The 23,837-nt window shown below is 42.4% G+C and overlaps 1 protein-coding gene and 1 long non-coding RNA gene across 5 annotated transcripts in view; both read right to left on the bottom strand.

Annotated features, from left to right (window-relative positions):
- Positions 1-1,750: 1,750 nt before the first annotated feature.
- On the bottom strand, positions 1,751-4,254 carry LOC115203145 (uncharacterized). The gene is made up of 2 exons (XR_003880118.1): positions 3,689-4,254; positions 1,751-2,692 (listed from the first exon to the last, which is right to left on the bottom strand). It is a non-coding gene; the product is annotated as an uncharacterized LOC115203145 (long non-coding RNA).
- A 1,005-nt stretch (positions 4,255-5,259) lies between these two features.
- The window catches only part of LOC115203144 (tyrosine-protein kinase Fes/Fps-like), a 35,670-nt gene continuing 17,092 nt past the window's right edge, over positions 5,260-23,837 (bottom strand). For 3 of the 4 annotated variants that reach the window (XM_029767554.1, XM_029767555.1, XM_029767552.1), the window contains exons 8-19: positions 19,483-19,605; positions 16,090-16,285; positions 11,590-11,667; positions 10,517-10,726; positions 10,303-10,425; positions 9,068-9,121; positions 8,827-8,945; positions 8,629-8,723; positions 8,411-8,534; positions 6,999-7,156; positions 6,436-6,558; positions 5,260-5,777 (exon numbers count right to left, since the gene is read on the bottom strand). In XM_029767554.1, coding sequence (XP_029623414.1) covers positions 5,626-5,777; positions 6,436-6,558; positions 6,999-7,156; positions 8,411-8,534; positions 8,629-8,723; positions 8,827-8,945; positions 9,068-9,121; positions 10,303-10,425; positions 10,517-10,726; positions 11,590-11,667; positions 16,090-16,285; positions 19,483-19,605 — 1,555 coding nt within the window. In that variant the 3' untranslated portion in view covers positions 5,260-5,625. The remainder of the gene's footprint in view (positions 5,778-6,435; positions 6,559-6,998; positions 7,157-8,410; positions 8,535-8,628; positions 8,724-8,826; positions 8,946-9,067; positions 9,122-10,302; positions 10,426-10,516; positions 10,727-11,589; positions 11,668-16,089; positions 16,286-19,482; positions 19,606-23,837) is intronic. The other variant, XM_029767553.1, reaches the window with a different exon arrangement.

Genomic DNA, 23,837 nt, shown 5'->3' with positions numbered 1-23,837 from the left:
TTTTACATTTTAGTCATTTAGCAGACGCTCTTATCCAGAGCGACTTACAGTAGTGAATGCATACATTTCATTTTTGTTTTTTCCGTACTGGTCCCCCGTGGGAATCGAACCCACAACCCTGGCATTGCAAACACCATGCTCTACCAACTGAGCCACACCCTCCCCCCTGTATGTTTGTTTTACTCCATGTGTAACTCTGTTGTTGTTGTTGTAGTATGTATCAAAGTGCTTTGCTTTATCTTGGCCAGGTCGCAATTGTAAATGAGAACTTGTTCTCAACTTGCCTACCTGGTTAAATAAAGGTGAAATAAATAAATCTTCTAAAAACAAGAAGAAGCGGCTCCAGTGGGCATGCGATCACCAACATTGGACAATTGAAGAGTGAAAAACATCACCTGGAACATGACAGCGTGTTCAGTTTACTTGAGTGTCCTGCCCCAGACCTCAACCCAATCCAGTATCTTTGTCCAATCTGCAGAAACTGTGTGATGCCATAGCGTTAGTTTGGACTAACATCCCTGTGGAACGTTTCCGTCACCTTATAGAATGCCCCGAAGAATTCAGGCTGTTCTGGAGGCAATGGGGGGTCCGACACAGTACTACATAGATGGGTGTACCTAATAAACTGGTCAGTGAGTGTATGTTTGTCAGATATCAAGAGGCTCTATGGAGCCAGCACTTGGAGACTTGCAAGATGATGTGATAGTCCTGACCGACAGACAGGCTTGATACTGACGTCGCTGAATGGACAGAGACCTGGCACTCAGCATTAACATTTTACTAGACAACTTTTACTTGTATTATCTTTTTGTATTATCTAATTGAATGGTATCAGTCATTATGGGGAGGGAGAACCCGTATGTATTCTGCATCAGGATCAGGGAATTCCTGTTGTATACGGGACACCACACAGGAAGTTATGACCGCTCTGACATGTTTGCCAAGGTAGCCCTATTACCACCAGACAAAATCCCTGAGAATGGCAATGAAAGGTGTACATTGTTATATTAGCAGAACACTGCTTCTATGGTATTATGTAAAGTGTTGTTTATTGTACATGGACCTGTTACTACATTTGAAAGTTATCAAAACACTTAATTTAGAATATCACCATATATTCAGCAATTGCATTCATCTCATATTACTCTGTAGGCTACTGACCTATTCAACGCTTCATCCGGCATCTCATCATACATACATCTGCCTGTAGTTATTGAACTCAACCTGCAGGCAGTTTGTTTGTTGTGATTGAGTGGGGTAAACAGCTGCAGGCAAGGTTTTGACAGATGGGTGTGGCAAGGACACACCCAAGAAACACTCACATCAAAACCCCACCCCCAAGCCAACTCACGTGGCTTCTGTCATGGCCTCCAGCATTTCTTGAGGAACAAGAAAACAAAAACGAGGCCAATTCAGCGGGTGCAGTTCGCCTTTAACTACAACAATGAATATAATTAAACACGAAGCTAATTTCAGTTAAAGATGTTGCAACAGCAGCTTCCTATTTAATGTGTATAAAAGTAGGGCCAAATACACTCTTTGTTTTAAGTGAGATATGAGAAATTGTTGTGTGGTGATTCCTGGAACAGAGTGCATTTGGACCTACATTCAAAATCAGTCCCATTCCTTATCTCACTCATATCAAATAGTGAATGTGGCCCTACTTTTGTACACATAAATACTGTATGTAGCTGCAGTTGCAACATATTTGACTCAAAGTAACTTTGTGTTTCTGCATATTCTTTTTTCATGTGTTGATTCCTGGAACAGAGTGAATTTTCTCCTACTTCTCAAACCAGTCTCATTCCTTAGATCTCACTTAGAACAACTGCAGCTACATACAGTATTTATGTGTACAAAAGTAGGGCCACATTCACTATTTGATATGAGATAAGGAATGGGACTGATTTTGAATGTTTAGTAGTTAGATATGTTTAGTAGTTAGATATTAACTACAAATATGAATATGCATAAACACAAAGTTAGTTTGAGTCAAATATGTTGCAACTGCAGCAATCCATTTCATGTCTACAAAATTCGGGCCAAATTGAGACCGGTATTCAATCCAATCACGAGTTATAGGCATTGCTGCTTTTAAAGGCAACGTTCCAAATTCACACTGTTACAGGAATCGAGGTAAAATCCTGGAACAGAGTGAATTTGGTCCTACTTTTCAAACCAGCCCATTCCTTACATCTCACTTAGAACAAAGGGTGAATTCTGCCCTACTTTTGTACACATTAAATGGGTAGTTGCAACATCTTTGACTCAAACTAACTCAAAGTTTGTGTTTATGCGCATACATTTTTGTAGTTAGTAATGACTGCCTGTGACTACCTGCTATTGATCACATATGTGTGTAAGGTAAAATGGGTGTTATAACTGAAAAGAGAAAAAGGCCATTGTCATACTTTATTTTCATCCACTTGAGTCAATAAGATAAATATCAGATGGGTTCTCTTTGTTTGTTGTTCTCTATAGAGACCGAACACACTCATCATGAGACAATCAGCTGATGCACAAAGTGATTGAACATGCTTAACTGGAGAGGTGCTTTTCACATCAGGCTAGTTGCACAATCACAGAGAATGTGACATCTTTATCACCTGGCTGGCTGCCTGTCATGCTATTTGCTGATGATGGGGGATGAGTGAATTGCTGCCACTCCTCCAGGACTGTGTAGGTATTGCTCCTGTTAGATCAGCAGAGGATGAATGGCTATTAAGCACTGCCATATTACACGTCTGCATTCTTCTACAACAGACAGGATCCAAATCACTTGGGCTACTCTCCTGTACGTTTATCTGTCTTTTCCCTGGATCAGTCGGTAGATGGGCTGACCACTGCTTACCAAGATTATAAACCTCTATTTTTTTTGTGTGTTATCTTCATGTTTTTGATCTTATACACATGTACAATAAAAATACAATCAAATTGCCAATGTTAGACACAATATCCACAGATTTGGTTACTGATATAGTACATTCTCACTCTTGCTTAGACAGGTAGAATAATGCGACATATTTGGCTAACAATGACGTTCCCCAATAATTGGCCTCATTCTAAGTAATGAATAGTAGCAGTGTTTGTGTAATTCCACAGAAGGGGTTAGCATGTCCTCAGAAGTCTCTCTGGTGTCACTCCTGTATAATAGGTGGTTTAATAGGTGGTTGCTCATGAGAAAGTGGCTCACAAGTCACTTAACTTGATTGTCATGCTATTTTCTGCCCTTTCGGAATCAAGAGCTTTAGTGATGAGTCACGAGTGTCACCGTTGTCTTTTAGCTCCTTTTTAGACCTCTGTTTTGCTAGTCTGGTCTCAGATGTTTATGTGCTTTAGCCAACCCTTCTGACTATCGTTGTGTGTCAAGTTGGCTAATGCACAAACAGATCTAGGAACAGGCTACTGTTTCCCCTTTTGTCATTTAGAATTGTTGTGAAAGGTCTTAATGATATAAGGTCTTGACATGAAAGATTTGAATAAAAACATATTGATGCCTGTAGACAAAGGCCAGTCTAAGAATCTGGTATTAAATGAGGGGCACAATGCACTAGAAATAAAGTTCCAGAAACTGAGAATGTGACAGTGCCAGTATCAATGTTTAGACAAGGTCCCATGTGGAGGGTGTGTCACATACAATACTGTACAGTAGTTATGTACATGTGAACTGTCTCATCACTAGCCTTACTGTAAGTGGATCAGTCTTTGACACACATCGCTGTTCTCTAGTGGCCACCTGTTAAAAAGGAGTAGAAAACACAGGCATCATCAGAAGATATGAATTCATTTAAATACACTGAACAAAAACAGAAACGCAATATGCAACAATTTCAAAGATTGTACTGAATTACAGTGAGTTACAGATCATATAAAATCAGTCAATTTAAATAAATAAATTAGGCCCTAATCTATGGATTTCACCTGACTGGGAATACAGATATCCATCTGTTGGTCACAGATACCTTACAAAAAAGGTAGGGGATGTGGATCCGAAAGCCAGTCAGCATCTGGTGTGAACATCATTTGCCTCATGCAGCGCGACATCTCCTTCGTATAGTGTTGGTCAGGCTGTCGATTGTGGCCTGTGGAATGTTGTCCCACTCTTCTTCAATGGCTGTGCGAAGTTGCTTGATTTTGGCGGGAACTTGGAACATGCTGTCGAACACGTCGCTCCAGAGCAACCCAAACGTGCTCAATGGGTGACATATCTGGTGAGTATGCAGGCCAGGGAAGAACTGGGACATTTTCATCTTCCAGGAATTGTGTACAGATCCTTGCGACATGGGGCCGTGCATTATAATGCTGAAACATGAGGTGATGGATGAATGGCATGACAATGGGCCTCAGGGTCTTGTCACGGTATCTCTGTGAATTCAAATTGCCATCGATAAAATGCAATTGTGCTCATTGTCCATAGCTTATGCATGCCCATACCATAACCTCACTGCCACAATGGGGCAGTGTTCAGAATGTTGACATCAGCAAATCGCTCGCCCACATGACACCATACACGCGGTCTGCTGACTGCCCGGTACAGTTGAAACTGGGATTCATCCGTGAAGAGCACACTTCTCCAGGGTGCCAGTAGCTATCGAAGCTGAGCATTTGCCCACTGAAGTCAGTTAACAACGTCAAGCTGCAGTAGGTCAAGACCCTGGTGAGGATGACGAGCATGCAGATGAGCTTCCCTGAGATAGAATTTCTGCACAAACTGTCAGAAACGTAGGTTGTGCAAACCCACAGTTTCATCAGCTGTCTGGATGGCTGGTCTCATACGATCCCGCAAGTGAAGAAGCCAGATTTGGAGGTCCCGGGCTGGCGCGGTTACACATGGTCTGCAGTCGTGAAGGCCAGTTGGATCTCCTGCCTAATTCTCTAAAATGACGTTGAAGACAGCTTATGGTAGAGAAATGGCAACAGCTCTGGTGGACATTCATGCAGTCAGCATGCCAATTGAGCACTCCCTCAAAACTTGAGACATCTGTGGCATTGTGTTGTGTGACAGAACTGCACATTTTAGTAACCTTTTATTGTTCCCAGCACAAGGTGCACCTGTGTAATGATCATGCTGTTTATTCAGCTTCTTGATATGCCACACCTGTCAGGTGATTTAATTATCTTGGCAAAGGAGAAAGGCTCATTAATAGGGATGTAATCAAATTTCTGCACAACATTTGAGAGAAATACATTTTTTGCATATGGACAAATTCCAGGATCTTTTATTTCAGCTCATGAAAAATGAGACCAACACTTTACATGTTGCGTTCACATTTTTGTTCAGTGTATATTAAAAAAGACAAGACAACAGAGAAAAAGATCCCATCAACTATTTCAAGCTGATATAATAGGAACATTCAATTTGTACATTTACAGTAGTGTAATACAGTAAACAATAGCAACATTCAACAGATATAGAATATTCTATTTGTAGAATATGGTACTAATGTTTACAATACACACATGTCCTGTGTACTTATACTACCTGTGGGCTCACAGCCTTGTGGATTATCACTACTTAAATATGGTCAATTCAAGATCACATAGCATCTGGTTCTCTATAATCAATGTATATTAAATAAAGGCAACATCTACTCCATATGAAAAGGTAAAAGATAATCAAACAAGTCACTTGAGTAAGGACACTTTGTGGTACAAAGCACTGAGTTCGGTCCTGAGTTTGCTGAAGGACGGCCGGTTCCTGGTGTCGTACTGCCAGCAGCGACACATAATGGCATACACATCTGGAGGACAGGAGTTTGGGGCTAGCATCCGGTATCCTAGGTGGCGGGACAGGAGAACATGATTGGACATCCGTTTGGCTTCACCTGGGGTCAATCTAGAGGGGTGTAATGTTTTGGACTCCTGTATAGAGCTGACCTAACTCCATACTCTACCCAGAGTCATGTCTGTTCTATACACTTCTATAATGTTGCATCTCCACTATTAAACAAGCTACACAGACTGAGTTAACCTTGTATCCTTATTGACCTTTTATTTTTGCACTGTCTATGCACATTCACAGAGTCTTACACACTCACTCCAACTGCTCACTCACACATAATATGCACATACATTTTTACTGACTCGACACACACACACACTCACATACAAGCAGCTGCTACTCTGTTTATTTTATACTGATGCCTTGTCACCTTACCCCTATACATATCTACCTCCATCACTCCAGTATCCCTGCACATTGTAAACATGGTATTGGAATTGACCCTGTATATAATATTTTTACGTACTTATTGTGTTCCTCATATTTCTCGTGTTTTTTTGTCTAGTATTACATTGTTATTGATTATTGCATTGTTGAGATTTGAGTTTGCAAGAAAGGCATTTCACTGCACTTGTTCATGTGACATTAAAACTTGAAACTCCTACAGAGCAAATTCTGACTCATGTGTTAGAAATCTCAATGACTCGCTGTACCTTTCTCCACCTCATCCCGTGTCTGCTGGTTGGTCATGCTGGTGTAGGGGGTGACTCCCCTGGAGAATATCTCCCATAGGAGAACTCCAAAACTCCACACGTCACTCTCCGTGGTGTACCTCCCTGGAACACAGGCAGGGGGCAGCATTGAGACAGCTATTACATTTGATGGTGATCCTGTAGAGATGCATTACCTATTCAACTGTACTACAGCACACTATTCCACAATCACAGCCTGAGAAAAGTAGTGATAGTTTTGAAAATGAAGCTTCCTCTAAGCCCCAAAAGGTATGTTCTGACTTTTATTCTGACAGAACTCTGTTTCGCCAGCACTCCAACCCCAGAGAGCACCGTTCAGCGTGTGTCTGTTATAGATGACATTTCAGAGAAATACAAAAGCAGTACACTGATCAGAGTACGGAATGATGTCTGGGTTGACAGGTTGTTGCCATGTTTAGTGAGTTCTCTAGCCTTGGGATATGCAGATAGAGATTTATGAATAAAGAGAAGAGGGGAGAGAGGGATGGTTGTGAGTGTTGTGGCCGCGGGGCAGAGCCAGGTACCATAGTTGAGGGCTTCGGGGGCTGTCCATTTGACAGGGATCTGTTTGAGGCCCCCCGCGGCAGAGTAGACCCCGTCCTGCTGCTCGCGAGACATCCCAAAGTCACTGATCTTCACCCTGCTCTGTTCTCCCACCAGACAGTTACGGGCTGCCAGGTCCCTGCAGAGAGAAAGAGAGGAAAAGAGAGATAGAGACAGACAGACAGATAGACAGAGCGAGAGAGAGCCAGAGAGAGAGCCAGAGAGAGAGAGCCAGAGAGAGAGAGCCAGAGAGAGAGAGCCAGAGAGAGAGAGCCAGAGAGAGAGAGAGAGCCAGAGAGAGAGAGAGAGCCAGAGAGAGAGAGAGCCAGAGAGAGAGAGAGCCAGAGCGAGAGAGACCAGAGCGAGAGAGAGAGCCAGAGCGAGAGAGAGAGCCAGAGCGAGAGAGAGAGCCAGAGAGAGAGAGAGAGCCAGAGAGAGAGAGAGAGAGAGCCAGAGAGAGAGAGAGACAGAGAGAGAGAGAGAGCCAGAGAGAGAGAGAGAGCCAGAGAGAGAGAGAGAGCCAGAGAGAGAGAGAGAGCCAGAGCCAGAGAGAGCCAGAGACAGAGAGAGAGAGCCAGAGACAGAGAGAGAGAGCCAGAGACAGAGAGAGAGAGCCAGAGAGAGAGCCAGAGAGAGAGCCAGAGAGAGAGAGAGAGAGAGAGAGAGCCAGAGAGAGAGAGAGAGAGAGAGAGAGCCAGAGAGAGAGAGAGAGAGAGAGAGAGAGCCAGAGAGAGAGAGAGAGAGAGAGAGAGCCAGAGAGAGAGAGAGAGAGACAGAGAGACAGCGAGAGAGACAGAGAGAGAGAGAGAGCCAGAGAGAGAGAGAGAGCCAGAGAGAGAGAGAGAGCCAGAGAGAGAGAGAGAGAGAGCCAGAGAGAGAGAGAGAGAGAGAGCCAGAGAGAGAGAGAGAGAGCCAGAGAGAGAGAGCCAGTGAAGGAAGCAAATGACAGCCGATAAATAAGTGAGAGAAAATCAGCCACTCTTGTCATCTGTGGGCTCCCTGATGCAGGGTATAGTAGTAAGCGGAGGCAGTTTGACATGCAGTGTTAGGAGGAGTGTTAGAGGGTAACGGGGGCTGGAGCATCCAGCCTGGATGTGTTCCTGCTGGGTTAATTATCCAGCACTCCTCTGATGAGCCAGGAGCCAGGGCTCTGAGCCCTCTGTCCTCTGCTACCTCCTCAGAGACACAGCAGCTTAACACTCCTAGGGTCATTCCTACACTACAGGCTCCAGTAGCCCCTACACACTGTGTTAACTTCACTGTCCCAAAAACCTCAATCTGTTTCATCATCTAGAATAAATTGTGCAATCAAAGGAAATGTAATCTTGTCATATTGTATGGCAGCCTTCATACAGCTCCATATCTGAGAAGACTAGATCCATCTCCCTCTCACCGGTGGATGCATTTCTTGCTCTCCAGATACTCCATGCCAGATGCCACATTCTCTGCCATTTTCACCAGCATACTTGACTTCAGGTTGTGACCTTCACAGCGCAGGAAGGACAGGAAGTCTCCCCCTGGCAGAACACACACACTTTATTAGTCGATTGTAATGATAGAATGTACTGTAGCTGTGGTTAGAGTGTAAAGGCCCCTGGCAGATTGGCTCACCTTGTACCAGCTCCATAATGATATAGATGGGTTGTTTCTGTGTGCAGACACCAATCAGCTTCACTATGTTAGGATGGTCATACTGCTTCAGGATCCTGCACAGCAGAGAGAAAGAGAGAGAGCAAGGTCAAATGTGAATGAGAGAGAGACTGAGAAAGAGAACGAGAGAGGAAGAGGGAGAGAAAGAAACAGACTGACCTGGCCTCCATAAGGAACCTGTTCTTGTGTTCTGGGGCCAGGTTCTCTCTGCAGGCTTTCACAGCTACAGGGGTGTTATCAGAAAGCAGACGGCCACTGTACACCTCCCCAAAGTTACCCTGGACAACAGACACACATCAGGTTTCATTCTGGATCTTGGCTAAAACAGAAACAGAATGCCAACCTGACAATTAGAGCCTCTCATAACTCCAAACAGACATTCCACGGGTGGTGAGCTCACCCGGCCAATGCTCTGCCCCAGGATGACATCATCGTGTTCCAGAACCCACTTGTCCTGGAGGGAGAGAGACAGAGAGGAACCAATCAGAGATACCAGTGCTGCTGTTCCTTCTGAATGGGTAGACTGACTTTGCAGCCTGGTAGAAGCATTTCGGACCAACTTCTAAAACTGCATTGTGTAAAATAGTGTATGTGTACAGTATGTGTGTGTGTAGAATGGAGACCTTGTAGTGTGTGCAAAACACTGGAGCCCTTTTGATGGGCAGCATGGTGGTAGTACAGTATGCATGCAGCTCTAGACTCTAGAGAACATGTGAGTGTGGTATGTATAGCACTCTGGAGGAGGGTGGAGAGAAAGTATGAGTATGTGGATCTTGGGAGCTCATTAAAATCCGATGGATCCTAACGCTGAGACACAGAGTGGTGAGCAGAGCAGGTGTGTTCCGAGCCCATTCACTCCCAACATGCTCAGGAGAGGTGTAATAGAAGCTTGCGCGCATGCAGGCACACACAGTGTTTTGCACACACTACAAAGTTGCTATTCCACACACACACACAAAACATAGGCCTACATACATACATACATACATACATACATACATACATACATACATACATACATACATACATACATACATACATACATACATACATACATACATACATGCATACATACATGCATACAAGAGCACCCCCTGACTCACACATCTCCCTCCTCCCACAGACAAAGTTAAACCCACAGGTCCACCCAACACCAACACACAGGACCGGAGAAAGGGGGACTTTGCTAGGCCCCAGACTTAATTGATGGCCACATCGTTATTCTCAACCTGTTGGAAGCATTAACCAACAGCCACATGTCCCACAGCACAGAATGAGAAGGGCAGCTGAGGGTTTTTACTGTGGACAGATTTAAAACACCATCTGAGATAAAATTGTATGTAACAAATAAAGGAGTCCATTATGTAATTACAGAACTACTAGAGAAAGATAAGTAAACATGTGGGAGTGTAATGTAATCCTTATTTAGGTAAGTGAAACTAATAACGTTAATATCTAAGAAATACTTAGACAAATAAAGCATTGGGGAACCTTGAATTAAACACAAAACAAAACAAGGGACTTTTCAACAAAGGTAAAACAGGATCTACAACAGATTACAGTTGACCTGTGTGTGTGTGTGTGTGTGTGTGTGTGTGTGTGTGTGTGTGTGTGTTTGTGTGGCAGGTGCGTTACCTTTAGGACAGGTCTCTTCAGGACGATGTCGGACCTCTTGGTGACGTGTTGGTGTGACGAGACCAGGTGTTTCATCAGCATGGGAACGGTGTGGAATCCCTCTCCATCCAGGCGGTACATATTCTAAACACACACACTTTATAACTATACAAACTGTACAGACATGATCATACTGTAAATACACGCACACACACACGCACACACACACACTCACGTCTGTGCTCTGGATAAGGAAGTGCCTGCAAGAGCCAGCCCAGTGGACAGAGAGGACATACTCCTGTTTGCCCTGACTCTGTCTGACCAGGAAGTCTCCATCACTCCTCAGCAGCTCCTGGACTTCCAGCCTGGGAATGACTCCGTGGTACCAGTTCTGCTGCTCCAGGGGGCGCTCTACCTCTGGGACTGGGGACAGGGCAGGGGGCACCTGGAGGGGGTTCACACAGTAAGGTCAATGAGGGGCCAGGTAAGGAGAGACCTGGGCATGCAGCGCCCACTGTGAGACTCATTCATAAACCAAAGATTGATTTCAATGGGAGATTAGTGCGGTTTGAGATGCATGAGTCTCACATGTGTATCTCTAGATGAGATTCAGCACAGGGGAACAAATACTACTAAAGTACATCAGAGTCAGAGTTTACCCACCAACTTTGTTACCACTACATCACAGAAGAATACATAGACAGAGTAACAATACACTGCTAAGGAGACTAGATACAAGGAAGATACAGCTACCAACAACATTGATCAGGAGACACAAAATACACTGCTCAAAAACAATACAATGTATCTCTGAAGACCACACACATGGATACCTAGTCATTTTTTTTACTACAGACAACATGGCGCCAATTCAAAAAGATACTACTGTTCAGATGACAAGATAACGCATACTACAACATTGTAAACAAACAACTCTAGAGATAAGATAGATAAAGAGGAAAGCCAGATGAGAAACAAGGCGTTTTACTACTGGAGTCCTACTCTGAACAGTTAGGCTTAGAGAGAAAACACGGCCAATCGCTGTTTGACAAGGGAACTGTTTGTCTGACTTGAGTTGTTTGAATAGACAGAGACATATAAATCAAAGGCAGCAGGTGGGTGAAAACAGAACAGGTCCATCTGTGACAGGGGTGATCGCAATTGACGCCTCATTGACAATGAATGACCATAGTTGACCGTGTATGAACATAACATATTGTGTATGCTGCATCAGCGGTATGACCATAACTGTGTACTATGTATGACCATAGCTGACTATTTCTGAACACTGTATGTTACATCACTGACCGTGTATTTGGGTTTGAACAGGCCGCTGAGGTGGCTTATGACGCCGTCCACACTGAGGTTTCTGAGGCCGTCCCTCTCCTGAAACAACACAGAGCACAACCATCCTCAACCTCTCTTTTAGGAATGCTCATCATCACCAGGAATGCTCATCATCACTGTGTTAATAATAACAACAACATGCAACAGCACTCAAACACAACGTAATCCACAGAGGAGAGAATTTCACAAAACATTACAAAAATGATGAGTAGAGAATATCAAAGAAGAAAATACTTGTTTGCTTTAGGACGGATCTGGATAAAACAGCACTATGAAAATGAGTGAAGGAATGCACTTGAGTCAACACCATGACAGACAGCAAAGTATGCAAAGCACCAAGATCCTCAATCATGCCTCTGTTACAATAGAGATGGCTGTGTCTGAACGAGACAGGAGGAGAGGTAGTCCTCAGTACAGAACAGACTGGTTGAGTCAGTCTGTAGTTCAGATGCCTTCTAGTTGAACTGGAAGGTTACATAAGGGTAATTCCATGGCAGCAGAATGACGCTGAGATTTTTTACTTTAAAAGTATGCCAAACAAAAACCATTGACTGCAAAGTTAAACAAGTCATACAACTCTATGCACAAGCAGTACTATTAAACATTTCCACAGAATTTTACAAAAACACATTTACTGGAAGAACAGTGCAGATGTAAAGTTTGTTAACAGAATGACGGTAAAATCCACTTCAGTTTTTTTATGTGACCACGTTTTCCAAAAACTCTTAATATCTACTAAATACTACAAAAACTCTTAAATACTCTACTAAATACTACAAAAACTCTTAATATCTACTAAATACTACAAAAACTCTTAATATCTACTAAATACTACAAAAACTCTTAAATACTCTACTAAATACTACAAAAACTCTTAATATCTACTAAATACTACAAAAACTCTTAATATCTACTAAATACTACAAAAACTCTTAATATCTACTAAATACTACAAAAACTCTTAAATACTCTACTAAATATCTACTAAGATGTTTGCAGAAAGATTGGGGTGTCAGCTATAACATGATACCTTGAGTTTGAAAAAAATCTATATTTTGGATATTGAACTACAGTAAGTGAAGTGGATTCCCACCCGGTAACAGAGTGATGGTAACATAATGACATCATGGGTGCCTGAACTGTACTATACAGAAATGCATAATCATGAATGGCATTCTCTTCATGGTGATGTATCCTGAATAGGTACACAAAAGGTAGAAACATTTTATATCCTCCTTTGCATGTTTGGGTATTATTCTACATACTGGCTATTATTCTAATGAGCGCCGCCCCAAAACAAGACGACATTTGGTTGGTCCGGACCGCACCAAATCTGTACCAATCATAGACGTCTATGTTTCACAAGTTTGTACATCACAGTTTAGCAGAGTAGAGTTCAGTACAGTGCAGTATAGCACTATACAGTAAATTATACTGTACTCTACTCTAGTGTGCTCTACTGTACTGTACTCTACTATACTGTAAAGTACAGAACTGACCTATACTCTACTTTTCTTTACTGTACTGTGCTGTACTCAATCAAATCAATTTGTATTTGTCACGTGTAGACTACTGTGAAACTCTATCTCAGGAGCTCTTCCCAACGATGCACAGTTAGAAATAAGAAAATAAGAAAAATACAAATAGTAACACAAGAATGAAGCTGTATAAAGGGAGTACCACTACCATGTCACTGAGCAGGGGTACAAGGTATTTGAGGTAGATGTGTACATAAAGGCAGGGTAAAGTGACTAGGCATCAGAATAGATAACAATAAGAGTAAAATAAAGAACAGAGTAGCAGCATATGATGATTGTGAAATTGTGTGTATGGCGTCGGTGTGTATGTGTGTGTGTGTGTGTATGTAGTGTATGTGAATGGGTTTGTGTGAGCCTGTCAGTGTAATGTTTATGGGTGAGTCTATACATAGTGTGTATATAATATTGTGAGTGTGCATAAAGTCAGTGCAAGATAGAGTCAATGCAGATAGTCCAGGTAACCATTTAGCAGTATTATGGCTATTTAGCCATCTTTAGCAGCCTTTGCTTATTCCTAATATTTAGGATGGAAAATGGTTGAACATGTTATACATACCTTTATAACAATAGACTCAGCTTTCATTTCACACCAAATTTGATGTGCTCCAATGAACTTCACATTTTAGTGCTCGTGTGGCATTTTTACATGGTGGCATTTTACAAATACCCATAACACCAGGGTTACAACACAACCTGTGTGGGAACATTGATGCAATTCACTTTAGTCATCTGGTACTACTCTGTGTGTGTGTATAGAGGGGACGACAAACCAATTAACCTTTTGTTTAATTTCTTTCGTTATCAAACAATGGGATTTCAAAAGCTTTTACATATCGCCCAGTGATTTTCATCAGCCCACAGTACATTCATGTTTTAGTGATGATGTATTTGTAGAACTTATAATGCAACAAACTACCAAGCTAACAAACTAAAGTACACAACAATCACATCTGATACAGTGCCATGGGAAAGTATTCACCCCCCTTGGCATTTTTCCTATTTTGTTGCCTTACAACCTGGAATTAAAATAGATTATTGGGGGGTTTGTATCATTTGATTTACACAACATGCCACTTTGAAGATGCAACATCTTTTTTTATTGTGAAACAAACAAGAAATAAGACAAAAAAAACAGAAAACTTGAGGGTGCATAACTATTCACGCCCCCAAAGTCAATACTTTGTAGAGCCACCTTTTGCAGCAATTACAGCTGCAAGTCTCTTGGGATGTCTCTATAAGCTTGGCACATCTATCCACTGGGATTTTTGCCCATTCTTCAAGGCAAAACTGCTCCAGCTCCTTCAAGTTGGATGGGTTCCTGCTGGTGTACAGCAATCTTTAAGTCATACCACAGATTCTCAATTGGATTGAGGTCTGGGATTTGACTAGGCCATTCCAAGACATTTCAATGTTTTCCCTTAAACCACTTGAGTGTTGCTTTAGCAGTATGCTTAGGGTCATTGTCCTGCTGGAAGGTGAACCTCCGTCCCAGTCTCAAATCTCTGGAAGACTGAAACAGGTTTCCCTCAAGAATTTCCCTGTATTTAGCGACATCCATCATTCAATTCTGACCAGTTTCCCAGTCCCTGCCGATGAAAAACATCCCCACAGCATGATGCTGCCACCACCATACTTCACTGTGGGGATGCTGTTCTCGGGGTGATGAGAGGTGTTGGGTTTGTGCCAGACATAGTGTTTTCCTTGATGGCCAAAAAGCTCAATTTTAGTCTCATCTGACCAGAGTACCTTCTCCAATTTGTTTGAGGAGTCTCCCACATGCTTTTTGGCAAACACCAAACATTTTTGCTTATTTTTTCTTTAAGCAATGGCTTTTTTCTGGACACTCTTCCGTAAAGCCCAGCTCTGTGGAGTGTACGGCTTAAAGTGGTCCCATGGACAGATACTCCAATCTCCACTGTGGAGCTTTGCAGCTCCTTCAGGGTTATCTTTGGTCTCTTTGTTGCCTCTCTGATTAATGCCCTCCTTGCCTGGTCTGTGAGATTTGGTGAGCGGCCCTCTCTTGGCAGGTTTGATGTGGTGCCATGTTTTTTATAATGGATTTAATGGTGCTCCGTGGGATGTTAAAAGTTTCTGATATTTTTTTTATAACCCAACCCTGATCTGTACTTCTCCACAACTTTGTCTCTGACCCGTTTGGAGAGCACCTTGATCTTCATGGTGCCCCTTGCTTAGTGGTGTTGCAGACTCTGGGGCCTTTCAGAACAGGTGTATATATACACTGATATCATGTGACAGATCAGGTGACACACACAGGTGGACTTTATTTAACTAATTATGTGACTTCTGAAGGTAATTGGTTGCACCAGATCTTATTTAGGGGCTTCATAGCACAGGGGGTGAATACATACATACGCACCACTTTTGTTTTTTATTTCTTTGAATTTTTAGAAACAAGTTATTTTTTTCATTTCACTTCACCAATTTGGATTATTTTCTGCATGTCCATTACATGAAATCCAAATAAAAATCTATTTAAATTACAGGTTGTAATGCAAGAAAATAGGAAAAACGCCAAGGGGGTGAATACTTTGGAAGGCACTGTAATGAATGAGTAGAACCTGAACTCTGAACACACAATGGAGAACTAGAAACGAACAAGAGCCAATAACAACATGTTTTACAACATCTTACACAATGAGTGCAATCACAGGTCAGGTTCCCATACGAGACAAGACAATGAAACAGATGCAAGGGACAGAGATCATCTCAACCACAGGAAGCATGGTATCTCTTTCAGATGAGTGGCAGGGATCAGATATGCAGAGGGTGTGTGTGCGTGTGTTTGAGAGAGAGAGAGAGAGAGCGAGAGCGAGAGCGAGAGCGAGAGCGAGAGAGAGAGAGAGAGAGAGAGAGAGAGAGAGAGAGAGAGAGAGAGAGAGAGAGAGAGAGAGAGGAGACCTACACTAGAGGTGATGGAGGAGAGGGAGATACGGTCCTCTTCCAGCCCCAGGGCAGGTGGGGGTTCACTGGATCCCAGCCATTCCAGCTTCCCCTTCAGCAGCAACCTCTGGGCCTCCAGCCTGGTTCTAGCTCCCAGGGACAGCATCACCTGCTGTCGGCTCTCCTCCAGCGCATGCCTCTTACTGAACTGGTAAACCCTGCAGAGAGAGAAGCAGCCTGTCAGCTCATCAATTAAAGCATTGTGATGATACTGTGGAACAATGCATTTCCATTACAACATATAGCAACAATTCTACAAAATTCACAAATTATTTTTCAATGAGGTATGGATCAATCAACTTCACAAGTGAAGAAACTGCGGTAATTTAAAAAAGATCTGAAACCCAAATAAGAGCATAATTTGATGCAGGTATATGATCGAGAAACACATGATGCAATGCGGTCCATAGTGATGTTTAGCAACTGTCGCCTCACTGTCAATATATTTACAGCATAACTGACATGCCCGATGGTTTTACACAAGAATGCTGGTTAACTGGCCCATCTCCTACACCTTAGCCATATCACTTTCCGCAGGGCAGTCACCAACAGTATAGTTTAAATGAGATATTCTATATGGGAGAAGTAGGATTAAAGATGCAGTAAGTCATGTCAGAAGGTAGCAGATGTATTACTTGACAACAGCATCAAATTCCAATAAAACTACATCACGTTTTGAAGTTCACTTTCCTTGCTTTGTCTAACAACACTATCATGAATCTAGTGAAGAGGTTTTCTGGGTCAGAGTGCAGTATTTATTTAGTTCAAAGCACAAATGTTTGTTAGCACGTTTCTCACACTGGCTTTAGCTATGGCGGGAGCAGACCAGCCCAGGCAAGTGCCTTGTAGGGAGATGTCTTCATAGTGTGACAAATTCCCATGATTTGTGAATCTGTTTGAACCGAACAGCTAGCGCGACAGCTAAAATGGCTTAATAAAAATATATATTTTAGCTAATAGGGAGTATCTAACAAAATTAATACATGATGGCATTCACTAATCATAAACATTTTACATATAATAGAAATGTGTGTATATTTGTGGACAAAATTCTTCCTTACTTAGCTTTCAAATATTACACTGCTACATTAACTAACATCACCACTTAGGTAAAACAGTTATTTACTAATCCAGGAAGCATTCAGTCTGTATCTGTTGATTTCCAAAGTGTTTCATCAAACCCATGACTCCTTAAGGAGAGGCATGTTTCCCTCGGCACCAGTGAACATTAGGCTAGTGTCAGTCAACACAGCTGCTCCATCTGTGCACTAAGAGCTTATTAGTAACTTCTAATACAGTGAGGGAAAAAAGTATTTGATCCCCTGCTGGTTTTGTACGTCTGCCCACTGACAAAGAAATGATCAGTCTATCATTTTAATGGTAGGTTTATTTGAACAGTGAGAGACAGAATAACAACAAAAAAATCCAGAAAACGCATGTCAAAAATGTTATAAAATGATTTGCATTTTAATGAGGGAAATAAGTATTTGACCCTCTGCAAAACATGACTTAGAACTTGGTGGCAAAACCCTTGTTGGCAATCACAGAGGTCAGACGTTTCTTGTAGTTGGCCACCAGGTTTGCACACATCTCAGGAGGGATTTTGTCCCACTCCTCTTTGCAGATCTTCTCCAAGTCATTAAGGTTTTGAGGCTGACGTTTGGCAACTCAAACCTTCAGCTCCCTCCACAGATTTTCTATAGGATTAAGTTCTGGAGACTGGCTAGGCCACTCCAGGACCTTAATGTGCTTCTTCTTGAGCCACTCCTTTGTTGCCTTGACCGTGTGTTTTGGGTCATTGTCATGCTGCAATACCCATCCATGACCCATTTTCAATGCCATGGCTGAGGGAAGGAGGTTCTCACCCAAGATTTGACGGTACATGGCCCCGTCCATCGTCCCTTTGATGCAGTGAAGTTGTCCTGTCCCCTTAGCAGAAAAAACCCCCAAAGCATAATGTTTCCACCTCCATGTTTGACAGTGGGGATGGTGTTCTTGGGGTCATAGGCAGCATTCCTCCTCCTCCAAACATGGCGAGTTGAGTTGATGCCAAAAAGCTCCATTTTGGTCTCATCTGACCACAGCACTTTCACCCAGTTGTCCTCTGAATCATTCAGATGTTCATTGGCAAACTTCAGACGGGCATGTATATGTGCTTTCTTGAGCAGGGGGACCTTGAGGGCGCTGCAGGATTTCAGTCCTTCACGGCATAGTGTGTTACCAATTGTTTTCTTGGTGACTATAGTCCCAGCTGCCTTGAGATCATTGACAAGATCCTCCCGTGTAGTTCTGGGCTGATTCCTCACCGTTCTCATGATCAGTGCAACTCCACGAGATGAGATCTTGCCCCAGGCCGAGGGAGATTGACAGTTATTTTGTGTTTCTTCCATTTGCGAATAATCGCACCAACTGTTGTCACCTTCTCACCAAGCTGCTTGGCGATGGTCTTGTAGTCCATTCCAGCCTTGTGTAGGTCTACAATCTTGTCCCTGACATCCTTGGAGAGCTCTGTGGTCTTGGCCATGGTGGAGAGTCTGGAATTTGATTGATTGATTGCTTCTGTGGACAGGTGTCTTTTATACAGGTACAAGCTGAGATTAAGAGCACTCCCTTTAAGAGTGTGCTCCTAATCTCAGCTCGTTGCCTGTTTAAAAGACACCTGGGAGCCAGAAATCTTTCTGATTGAAAGGGGGTCAAATATTTATTTCCCTCATTAAAATGCAAATCATTTTAGAACATTTTTTACATGCGTTTTTCTGGATTTTGTTGTTATTCTGTCTCTCACTGTTCAAATAAACCTACCATTAAAATTATAAACTGATAATTTCTTTGTCAGTGGGCAAACATACAAAATCAGCAGGAGATCAAATACTTTTTTCCCCCTCACTGTAACAGCGGACAGGCATCTAAACCAAGACAAATGAGAGGAGAACTTGAAAAGTCTCCTCATATCACCATGTTATATATAAGGCATAGTGAGTCTGTCCCCAGAGAGCAGCCAGCTTAGCCAGCCACAGCAGAGAGGAGAGCAGCCTAAACTACTCTGATAGCAGACTGCCTGCAGATGAACACCACCGTTGAGAGATCAACACACTGCAAAAATATGATGCAGATCAATGCCAAAATTCTTTACTCTTTTTTTCCCAGTCAGTGGTTTGGTGCAGCCAGAGCCAACTTTATCCTGGTTCAGACCATAGAAATAGAATTCTATTCTGTTTACCCAGGATAAATTATCATATTATTATGTATAACAGCTGTAAGTACTATCTAATTACACTACATCTGCCTAAGTGCTTACCAAGCACGCTTGCCCATGTAAAGTTGGACCTTCCTGTACATGTGGATATCACCTCACCTCTGACCCCGTTTGATGCCCTCTTCCTCTGCCTCCAGCTCCAACTCCAGCTGGTTGACTGAGGCCTGTTGGGAAACCACATTACCAGCAAGAGACAGCAGTTCCTCTTCCACTGCAGTCAACCTGGTAGAGGGGGAGAGACATGGGGAGAGAAAGGGGACGAAGGGGTGAAATGTGTTGTTGGTGTTAAGATTGTGTGTGTGTGTGTGTCATATATATATACACAGTACCAGTCAAAAGTTTAAACCCACCTACTTATAACAGTTTTCTTTTTTTTTAAACTATTTTCTACATTGTAGAATAATAGTGAAGACATCAAAACTATGAAATAACACATATGGAATCATGAAGCAATCAAAAAAAAGAGTTAAACAAATCAAAATATATTTTATATTTGAAATTCTTCAAAGTAGCCACCCATTGCCTAGATGACAGCTTTGCACACTCTTGCCATTCTCTCAACCAGCTTCACAAGGTAATCACCTGGAATGCATTTCAATTAACAGGTGTGGCATTTCTTTCCATAATGCGTTTGAGCCAAATCAGTTGTGTTGTGACAAAGTAGGGGTGGTATACAGAAGATAGCCCTATTTGGTATGGCAAGAACAGCTCAAATAAGCAAAGACATTACTTTAATCGGGAAAATTTCAAGAACTTTGAAAGTTTCTTCAAGTGCAGTCGTAAAAACCATCAAGCGCTATGATTAAACTGGCTCTCATGAGGACCGCCACAGGAAAGGAAGACCCAGAGTTACCTCTGATACAGAGAATAGTTCATTAGAGTTACCAGCCTCAGAAATTGCAGCCCAAATAAGTGCTTCACAGAGTTCAGTAACAGACATCTCAACATCAACTGTTCAGAGGAGACTGCATGAATCAGACGAATTGCTGGTCGAATTACTGCAAAGAAACCACTACTAAAGGACACCAATAAGAAGAAGAGACTTGCTTGGGCCAAGAAACACGAGCAATGGACATTAGACCGGTGGAAATCTGTCCTTTGGTCTGATGAGTCCAAATTTGAGATGCAGAGTAAATGAACGGATGATCTCTGCATGTGTAGTTCCCACCGTGAAGCATGGAGGAGGAAGTGTGATGGTCCTTTGCTGGTGACACTGTCAGTAATTTATTTAGAATTCAAGGCACACTTAACCAGCATGGCTACCACAGTTTCTGCAGAGATACGCCATCCCATCTGGTTTGTGTTTAGTGGGACTACCATTTGTTTTTCAACAGGACAATAACCTAACACACCTCCAGGCTGTGTAAGGGCTATTTGACCAAGAAGGAGAATGATGAGTGTTGCATCAGATGACCTGACCTCCACAATCACCCGACCTCAACCCAATTGAAAAAGCATTCCAGGTGAAGCTGATTGACAGAACGCCAAGAATCTGCAAAGCTGTAATCAAGGCAAAGGGTGGCTACTTTGAAGAAGCTAAAATATTTGTTCATTTACTTAACACTTTTTTGGTTACTACATAATTCCATATGTGCAATTTCATAGCTTTGATGTCTTCATTATTATTATACAATGTAGAAAATAGTAAAAAATAAAGAAAAACCCTTGAATGAGTAGGTGTTCTAAAACTTTTGACCGGTAGAGTGTGTGTGTGTGTATCTATATATACTGCTCAAAAAAATAAAGGGAACACTTAAACAACACATCCTAGATCTGAATGAAAGAAATAATCTTATTAAATACTTTTTTCTTTACATAGTTGAATGTGCTGACAACAAAATCACACAAAAATAATCAATGGAAATCCAATTTATCAACCCATGGAGGTCTGGATTTGGAGTCACACTCAAAATTAAAGTGGAAAACCACACTACAGGCTGATCCAACTTTGATGTAATGTCCTTAAAACAAGTCAAAATGAGGCTCAGTAGTGTGTGTGGCCTCCACGTGCCTGTATGACCTCACTACAACGCCTGGGCATGCTCCTGATGAGGTGGCGGATGGTCTCCTGAGGGATCTCCTCCCAGACCTAGACTAAAGCATCCGCCAACTCCTGGACAGTCTGTGGTGCAACGTGGCGTTGGTGGATGGAGCGAGACATGATGTCCCAGATGTGCTCAATTGGATTCAGGTCTGGGGAACGGGCGAGCCAGTCCATAGCATCAATGCCTTCCTCTTGCAGGAACTGCTGACACACTCCAGCCACATGAGGTCTAGCATTGTCTTGCATTAGGAGGAACCCAGGGCCAACCGCACTAGCATATGGTCTCACAAGGGGTCTGAGGATCTCATCTCGGTACCTAATGGCAGTCAGGCTACCTCTGGCGAGCACATGGAGGGCTGTGCGGCCCCCAAAGAAATGCCAAACCGGTCATGCTGGAGGATGTTGCAGGCAGCAGAACGTTCTCCACGGCGTCTCCAGACTCTGTCACGTCTGTCACATGTGCTCAGTGTGAACCTGCTTTCATCTGTGAAGAGCACAGGGCGCCAGTGGCGAATTTGCCAATCTTGGTGTTCTCTGGCAAAGGCCAAACGTCCTGCACGGTGTTGGGCTGTAAGCACAACCCCTACCTGTGGACGTCGGGCCCTCATACCACCCTCATGGAGTCTGTTTCTGACCGTTTGAGCAGACACATGCACATTTTTGGCCTGCTGGAGGTCATTTTGCAGGGCTCTGGCAGTGCTTCTCCTGCTCCAACTTGCACAAAGGCGGAGGAAGCGGTCCTGCTGCTGGGTTGTTGCCCTCCTACGGCCTCCTCCACGTCTCCTGATGTACTGGCCTGTCTCCTGGTAGCGCCTCCATGCTCTGGACACTACGCTGACAGACACAGCAAACCTTCTTGCCACAGCTCGCATTGATGTGCCATCCTGGATGAGCTGCACTACCTGAGCCACTTGTGTGGGTTGTAGACTCCGTCTCATGCTACCACTAGAGTGAAAGCACCGCCAGCATCCAAAAGTGACCAAAACATCAGCCAGGAAGCATAGGAACTGAGAAGTGGTCTGTGGTCCCCACCTGCAGAACCACTCCTTTATTGGCGGTGTCTTGCTAATTGCCTGTAATTTCCACCTATTGTCTATACCATTTGCACAACAGCATGTGAAATGTATTGTCAATCAGCGTTGCTTCCTAAGTGGACAGTTTGATTTCACAGAAGTGTGATTGACGGAGTTATATTGTGTTGTTTAAGTGTTCCCTTTATTTTTTTGAGCAGTATATATATATATATATATATATATATATATATATATATATATTTGTTACATTACAGACTTTTTCAAAAATGGATTAAAAAAAAGTATCCTCATCAATCTAAACAATACCCCATAATGACAAAGCAAAAACTGGTTTTTAGAAATGTTTGTTAATTTATAAAAATAATGTAAACAGAAATATCACATTCACATAAGTATTCAGACCCTTAAAACCTCTTGCGACAACAATCCCATAACCGGGACCGAGTTTAGTGAAAAATCAGAGTGCCATATTCAAAACCACAAATCTTATAATTTATTTTTCTCAAACATAGGACTCTTTTACACCATTTTATAGATACACTTCTCCTGAATATGATTTCAAAAAGGCTTTACAGCGAAAGCAAAAACATTAGATTATGTTGGGAGAGTACATCGACACAAATAACCACACAGCCATTTCCAAGCAACTACATGCATCACAAATACCCAAAACACAGCTAAATGCAGCACTAACCTTTGACGATCTTCATCAGATGACACTCCTAGGACATCATGATACACAATACATGCATTTTTTTGTTCGATAAAATTCATATTTATATTTAAAAACAGCATTTTACATTGGCGCATTCAGAAAATATTTTCTCTCAAATACTGAGGGTGAATCAGCGCCACAATTTACAAAAATACTTGTCATAAACGTTGATAAAATATTAAACTGTCATTCAAAGAATTATAGATGAACATCTTTATGCTAATGCTGTGAAAGATTTCAAAAAAGCTTCACGAGGAAAGCACTCTTTGCAATAATCTGAGTACTGAGCTCAGAAAAATACACTAGGCAATACAGATAGCCGCCATTTTGGAGTCATCTAAAATCATAAATTGCATTAGAAATATTCCCTTACCTTTGATGATCTTCATCAGAAGGCACTTCCAGGGATCCCAGGTCCACAATAAATGTTGTTTTGTTCGATAAACTCCATAATTTATTTCCAAATAACTCCTTGTTGTTCGCGCGTTCAGATCAGCTACTCCAAATGTAGGAAGTGCGCGGACAATGTCACAACGAAAAGTTTAAAAAAAGTTATATTTACGCTCGTTCAAACATGTCAAACGTTGTAAAACATCAATCTTTAGGGCCTTTAGAACGTGAAGTTTCAGTAATATTTCAACCGGACGGTTCCTGTGTCTTG

Source organism: Salmo trutta, chromosome 12, assembly GCF_901001165.1.
Source record: "Salmo trutta chromosome 12, fSalTru1.1, whole genome shotgun sequence".
Classification (NCBI taxonomy): Eukaryota; Metazoa; Chordata; class Actinopteri; order Salmoniformes; family Salmonidae; genus Salmo; species Salmo trutta.
This window is presented reverse-complemented; position numbering and strand designations above follow the sequence as displayed.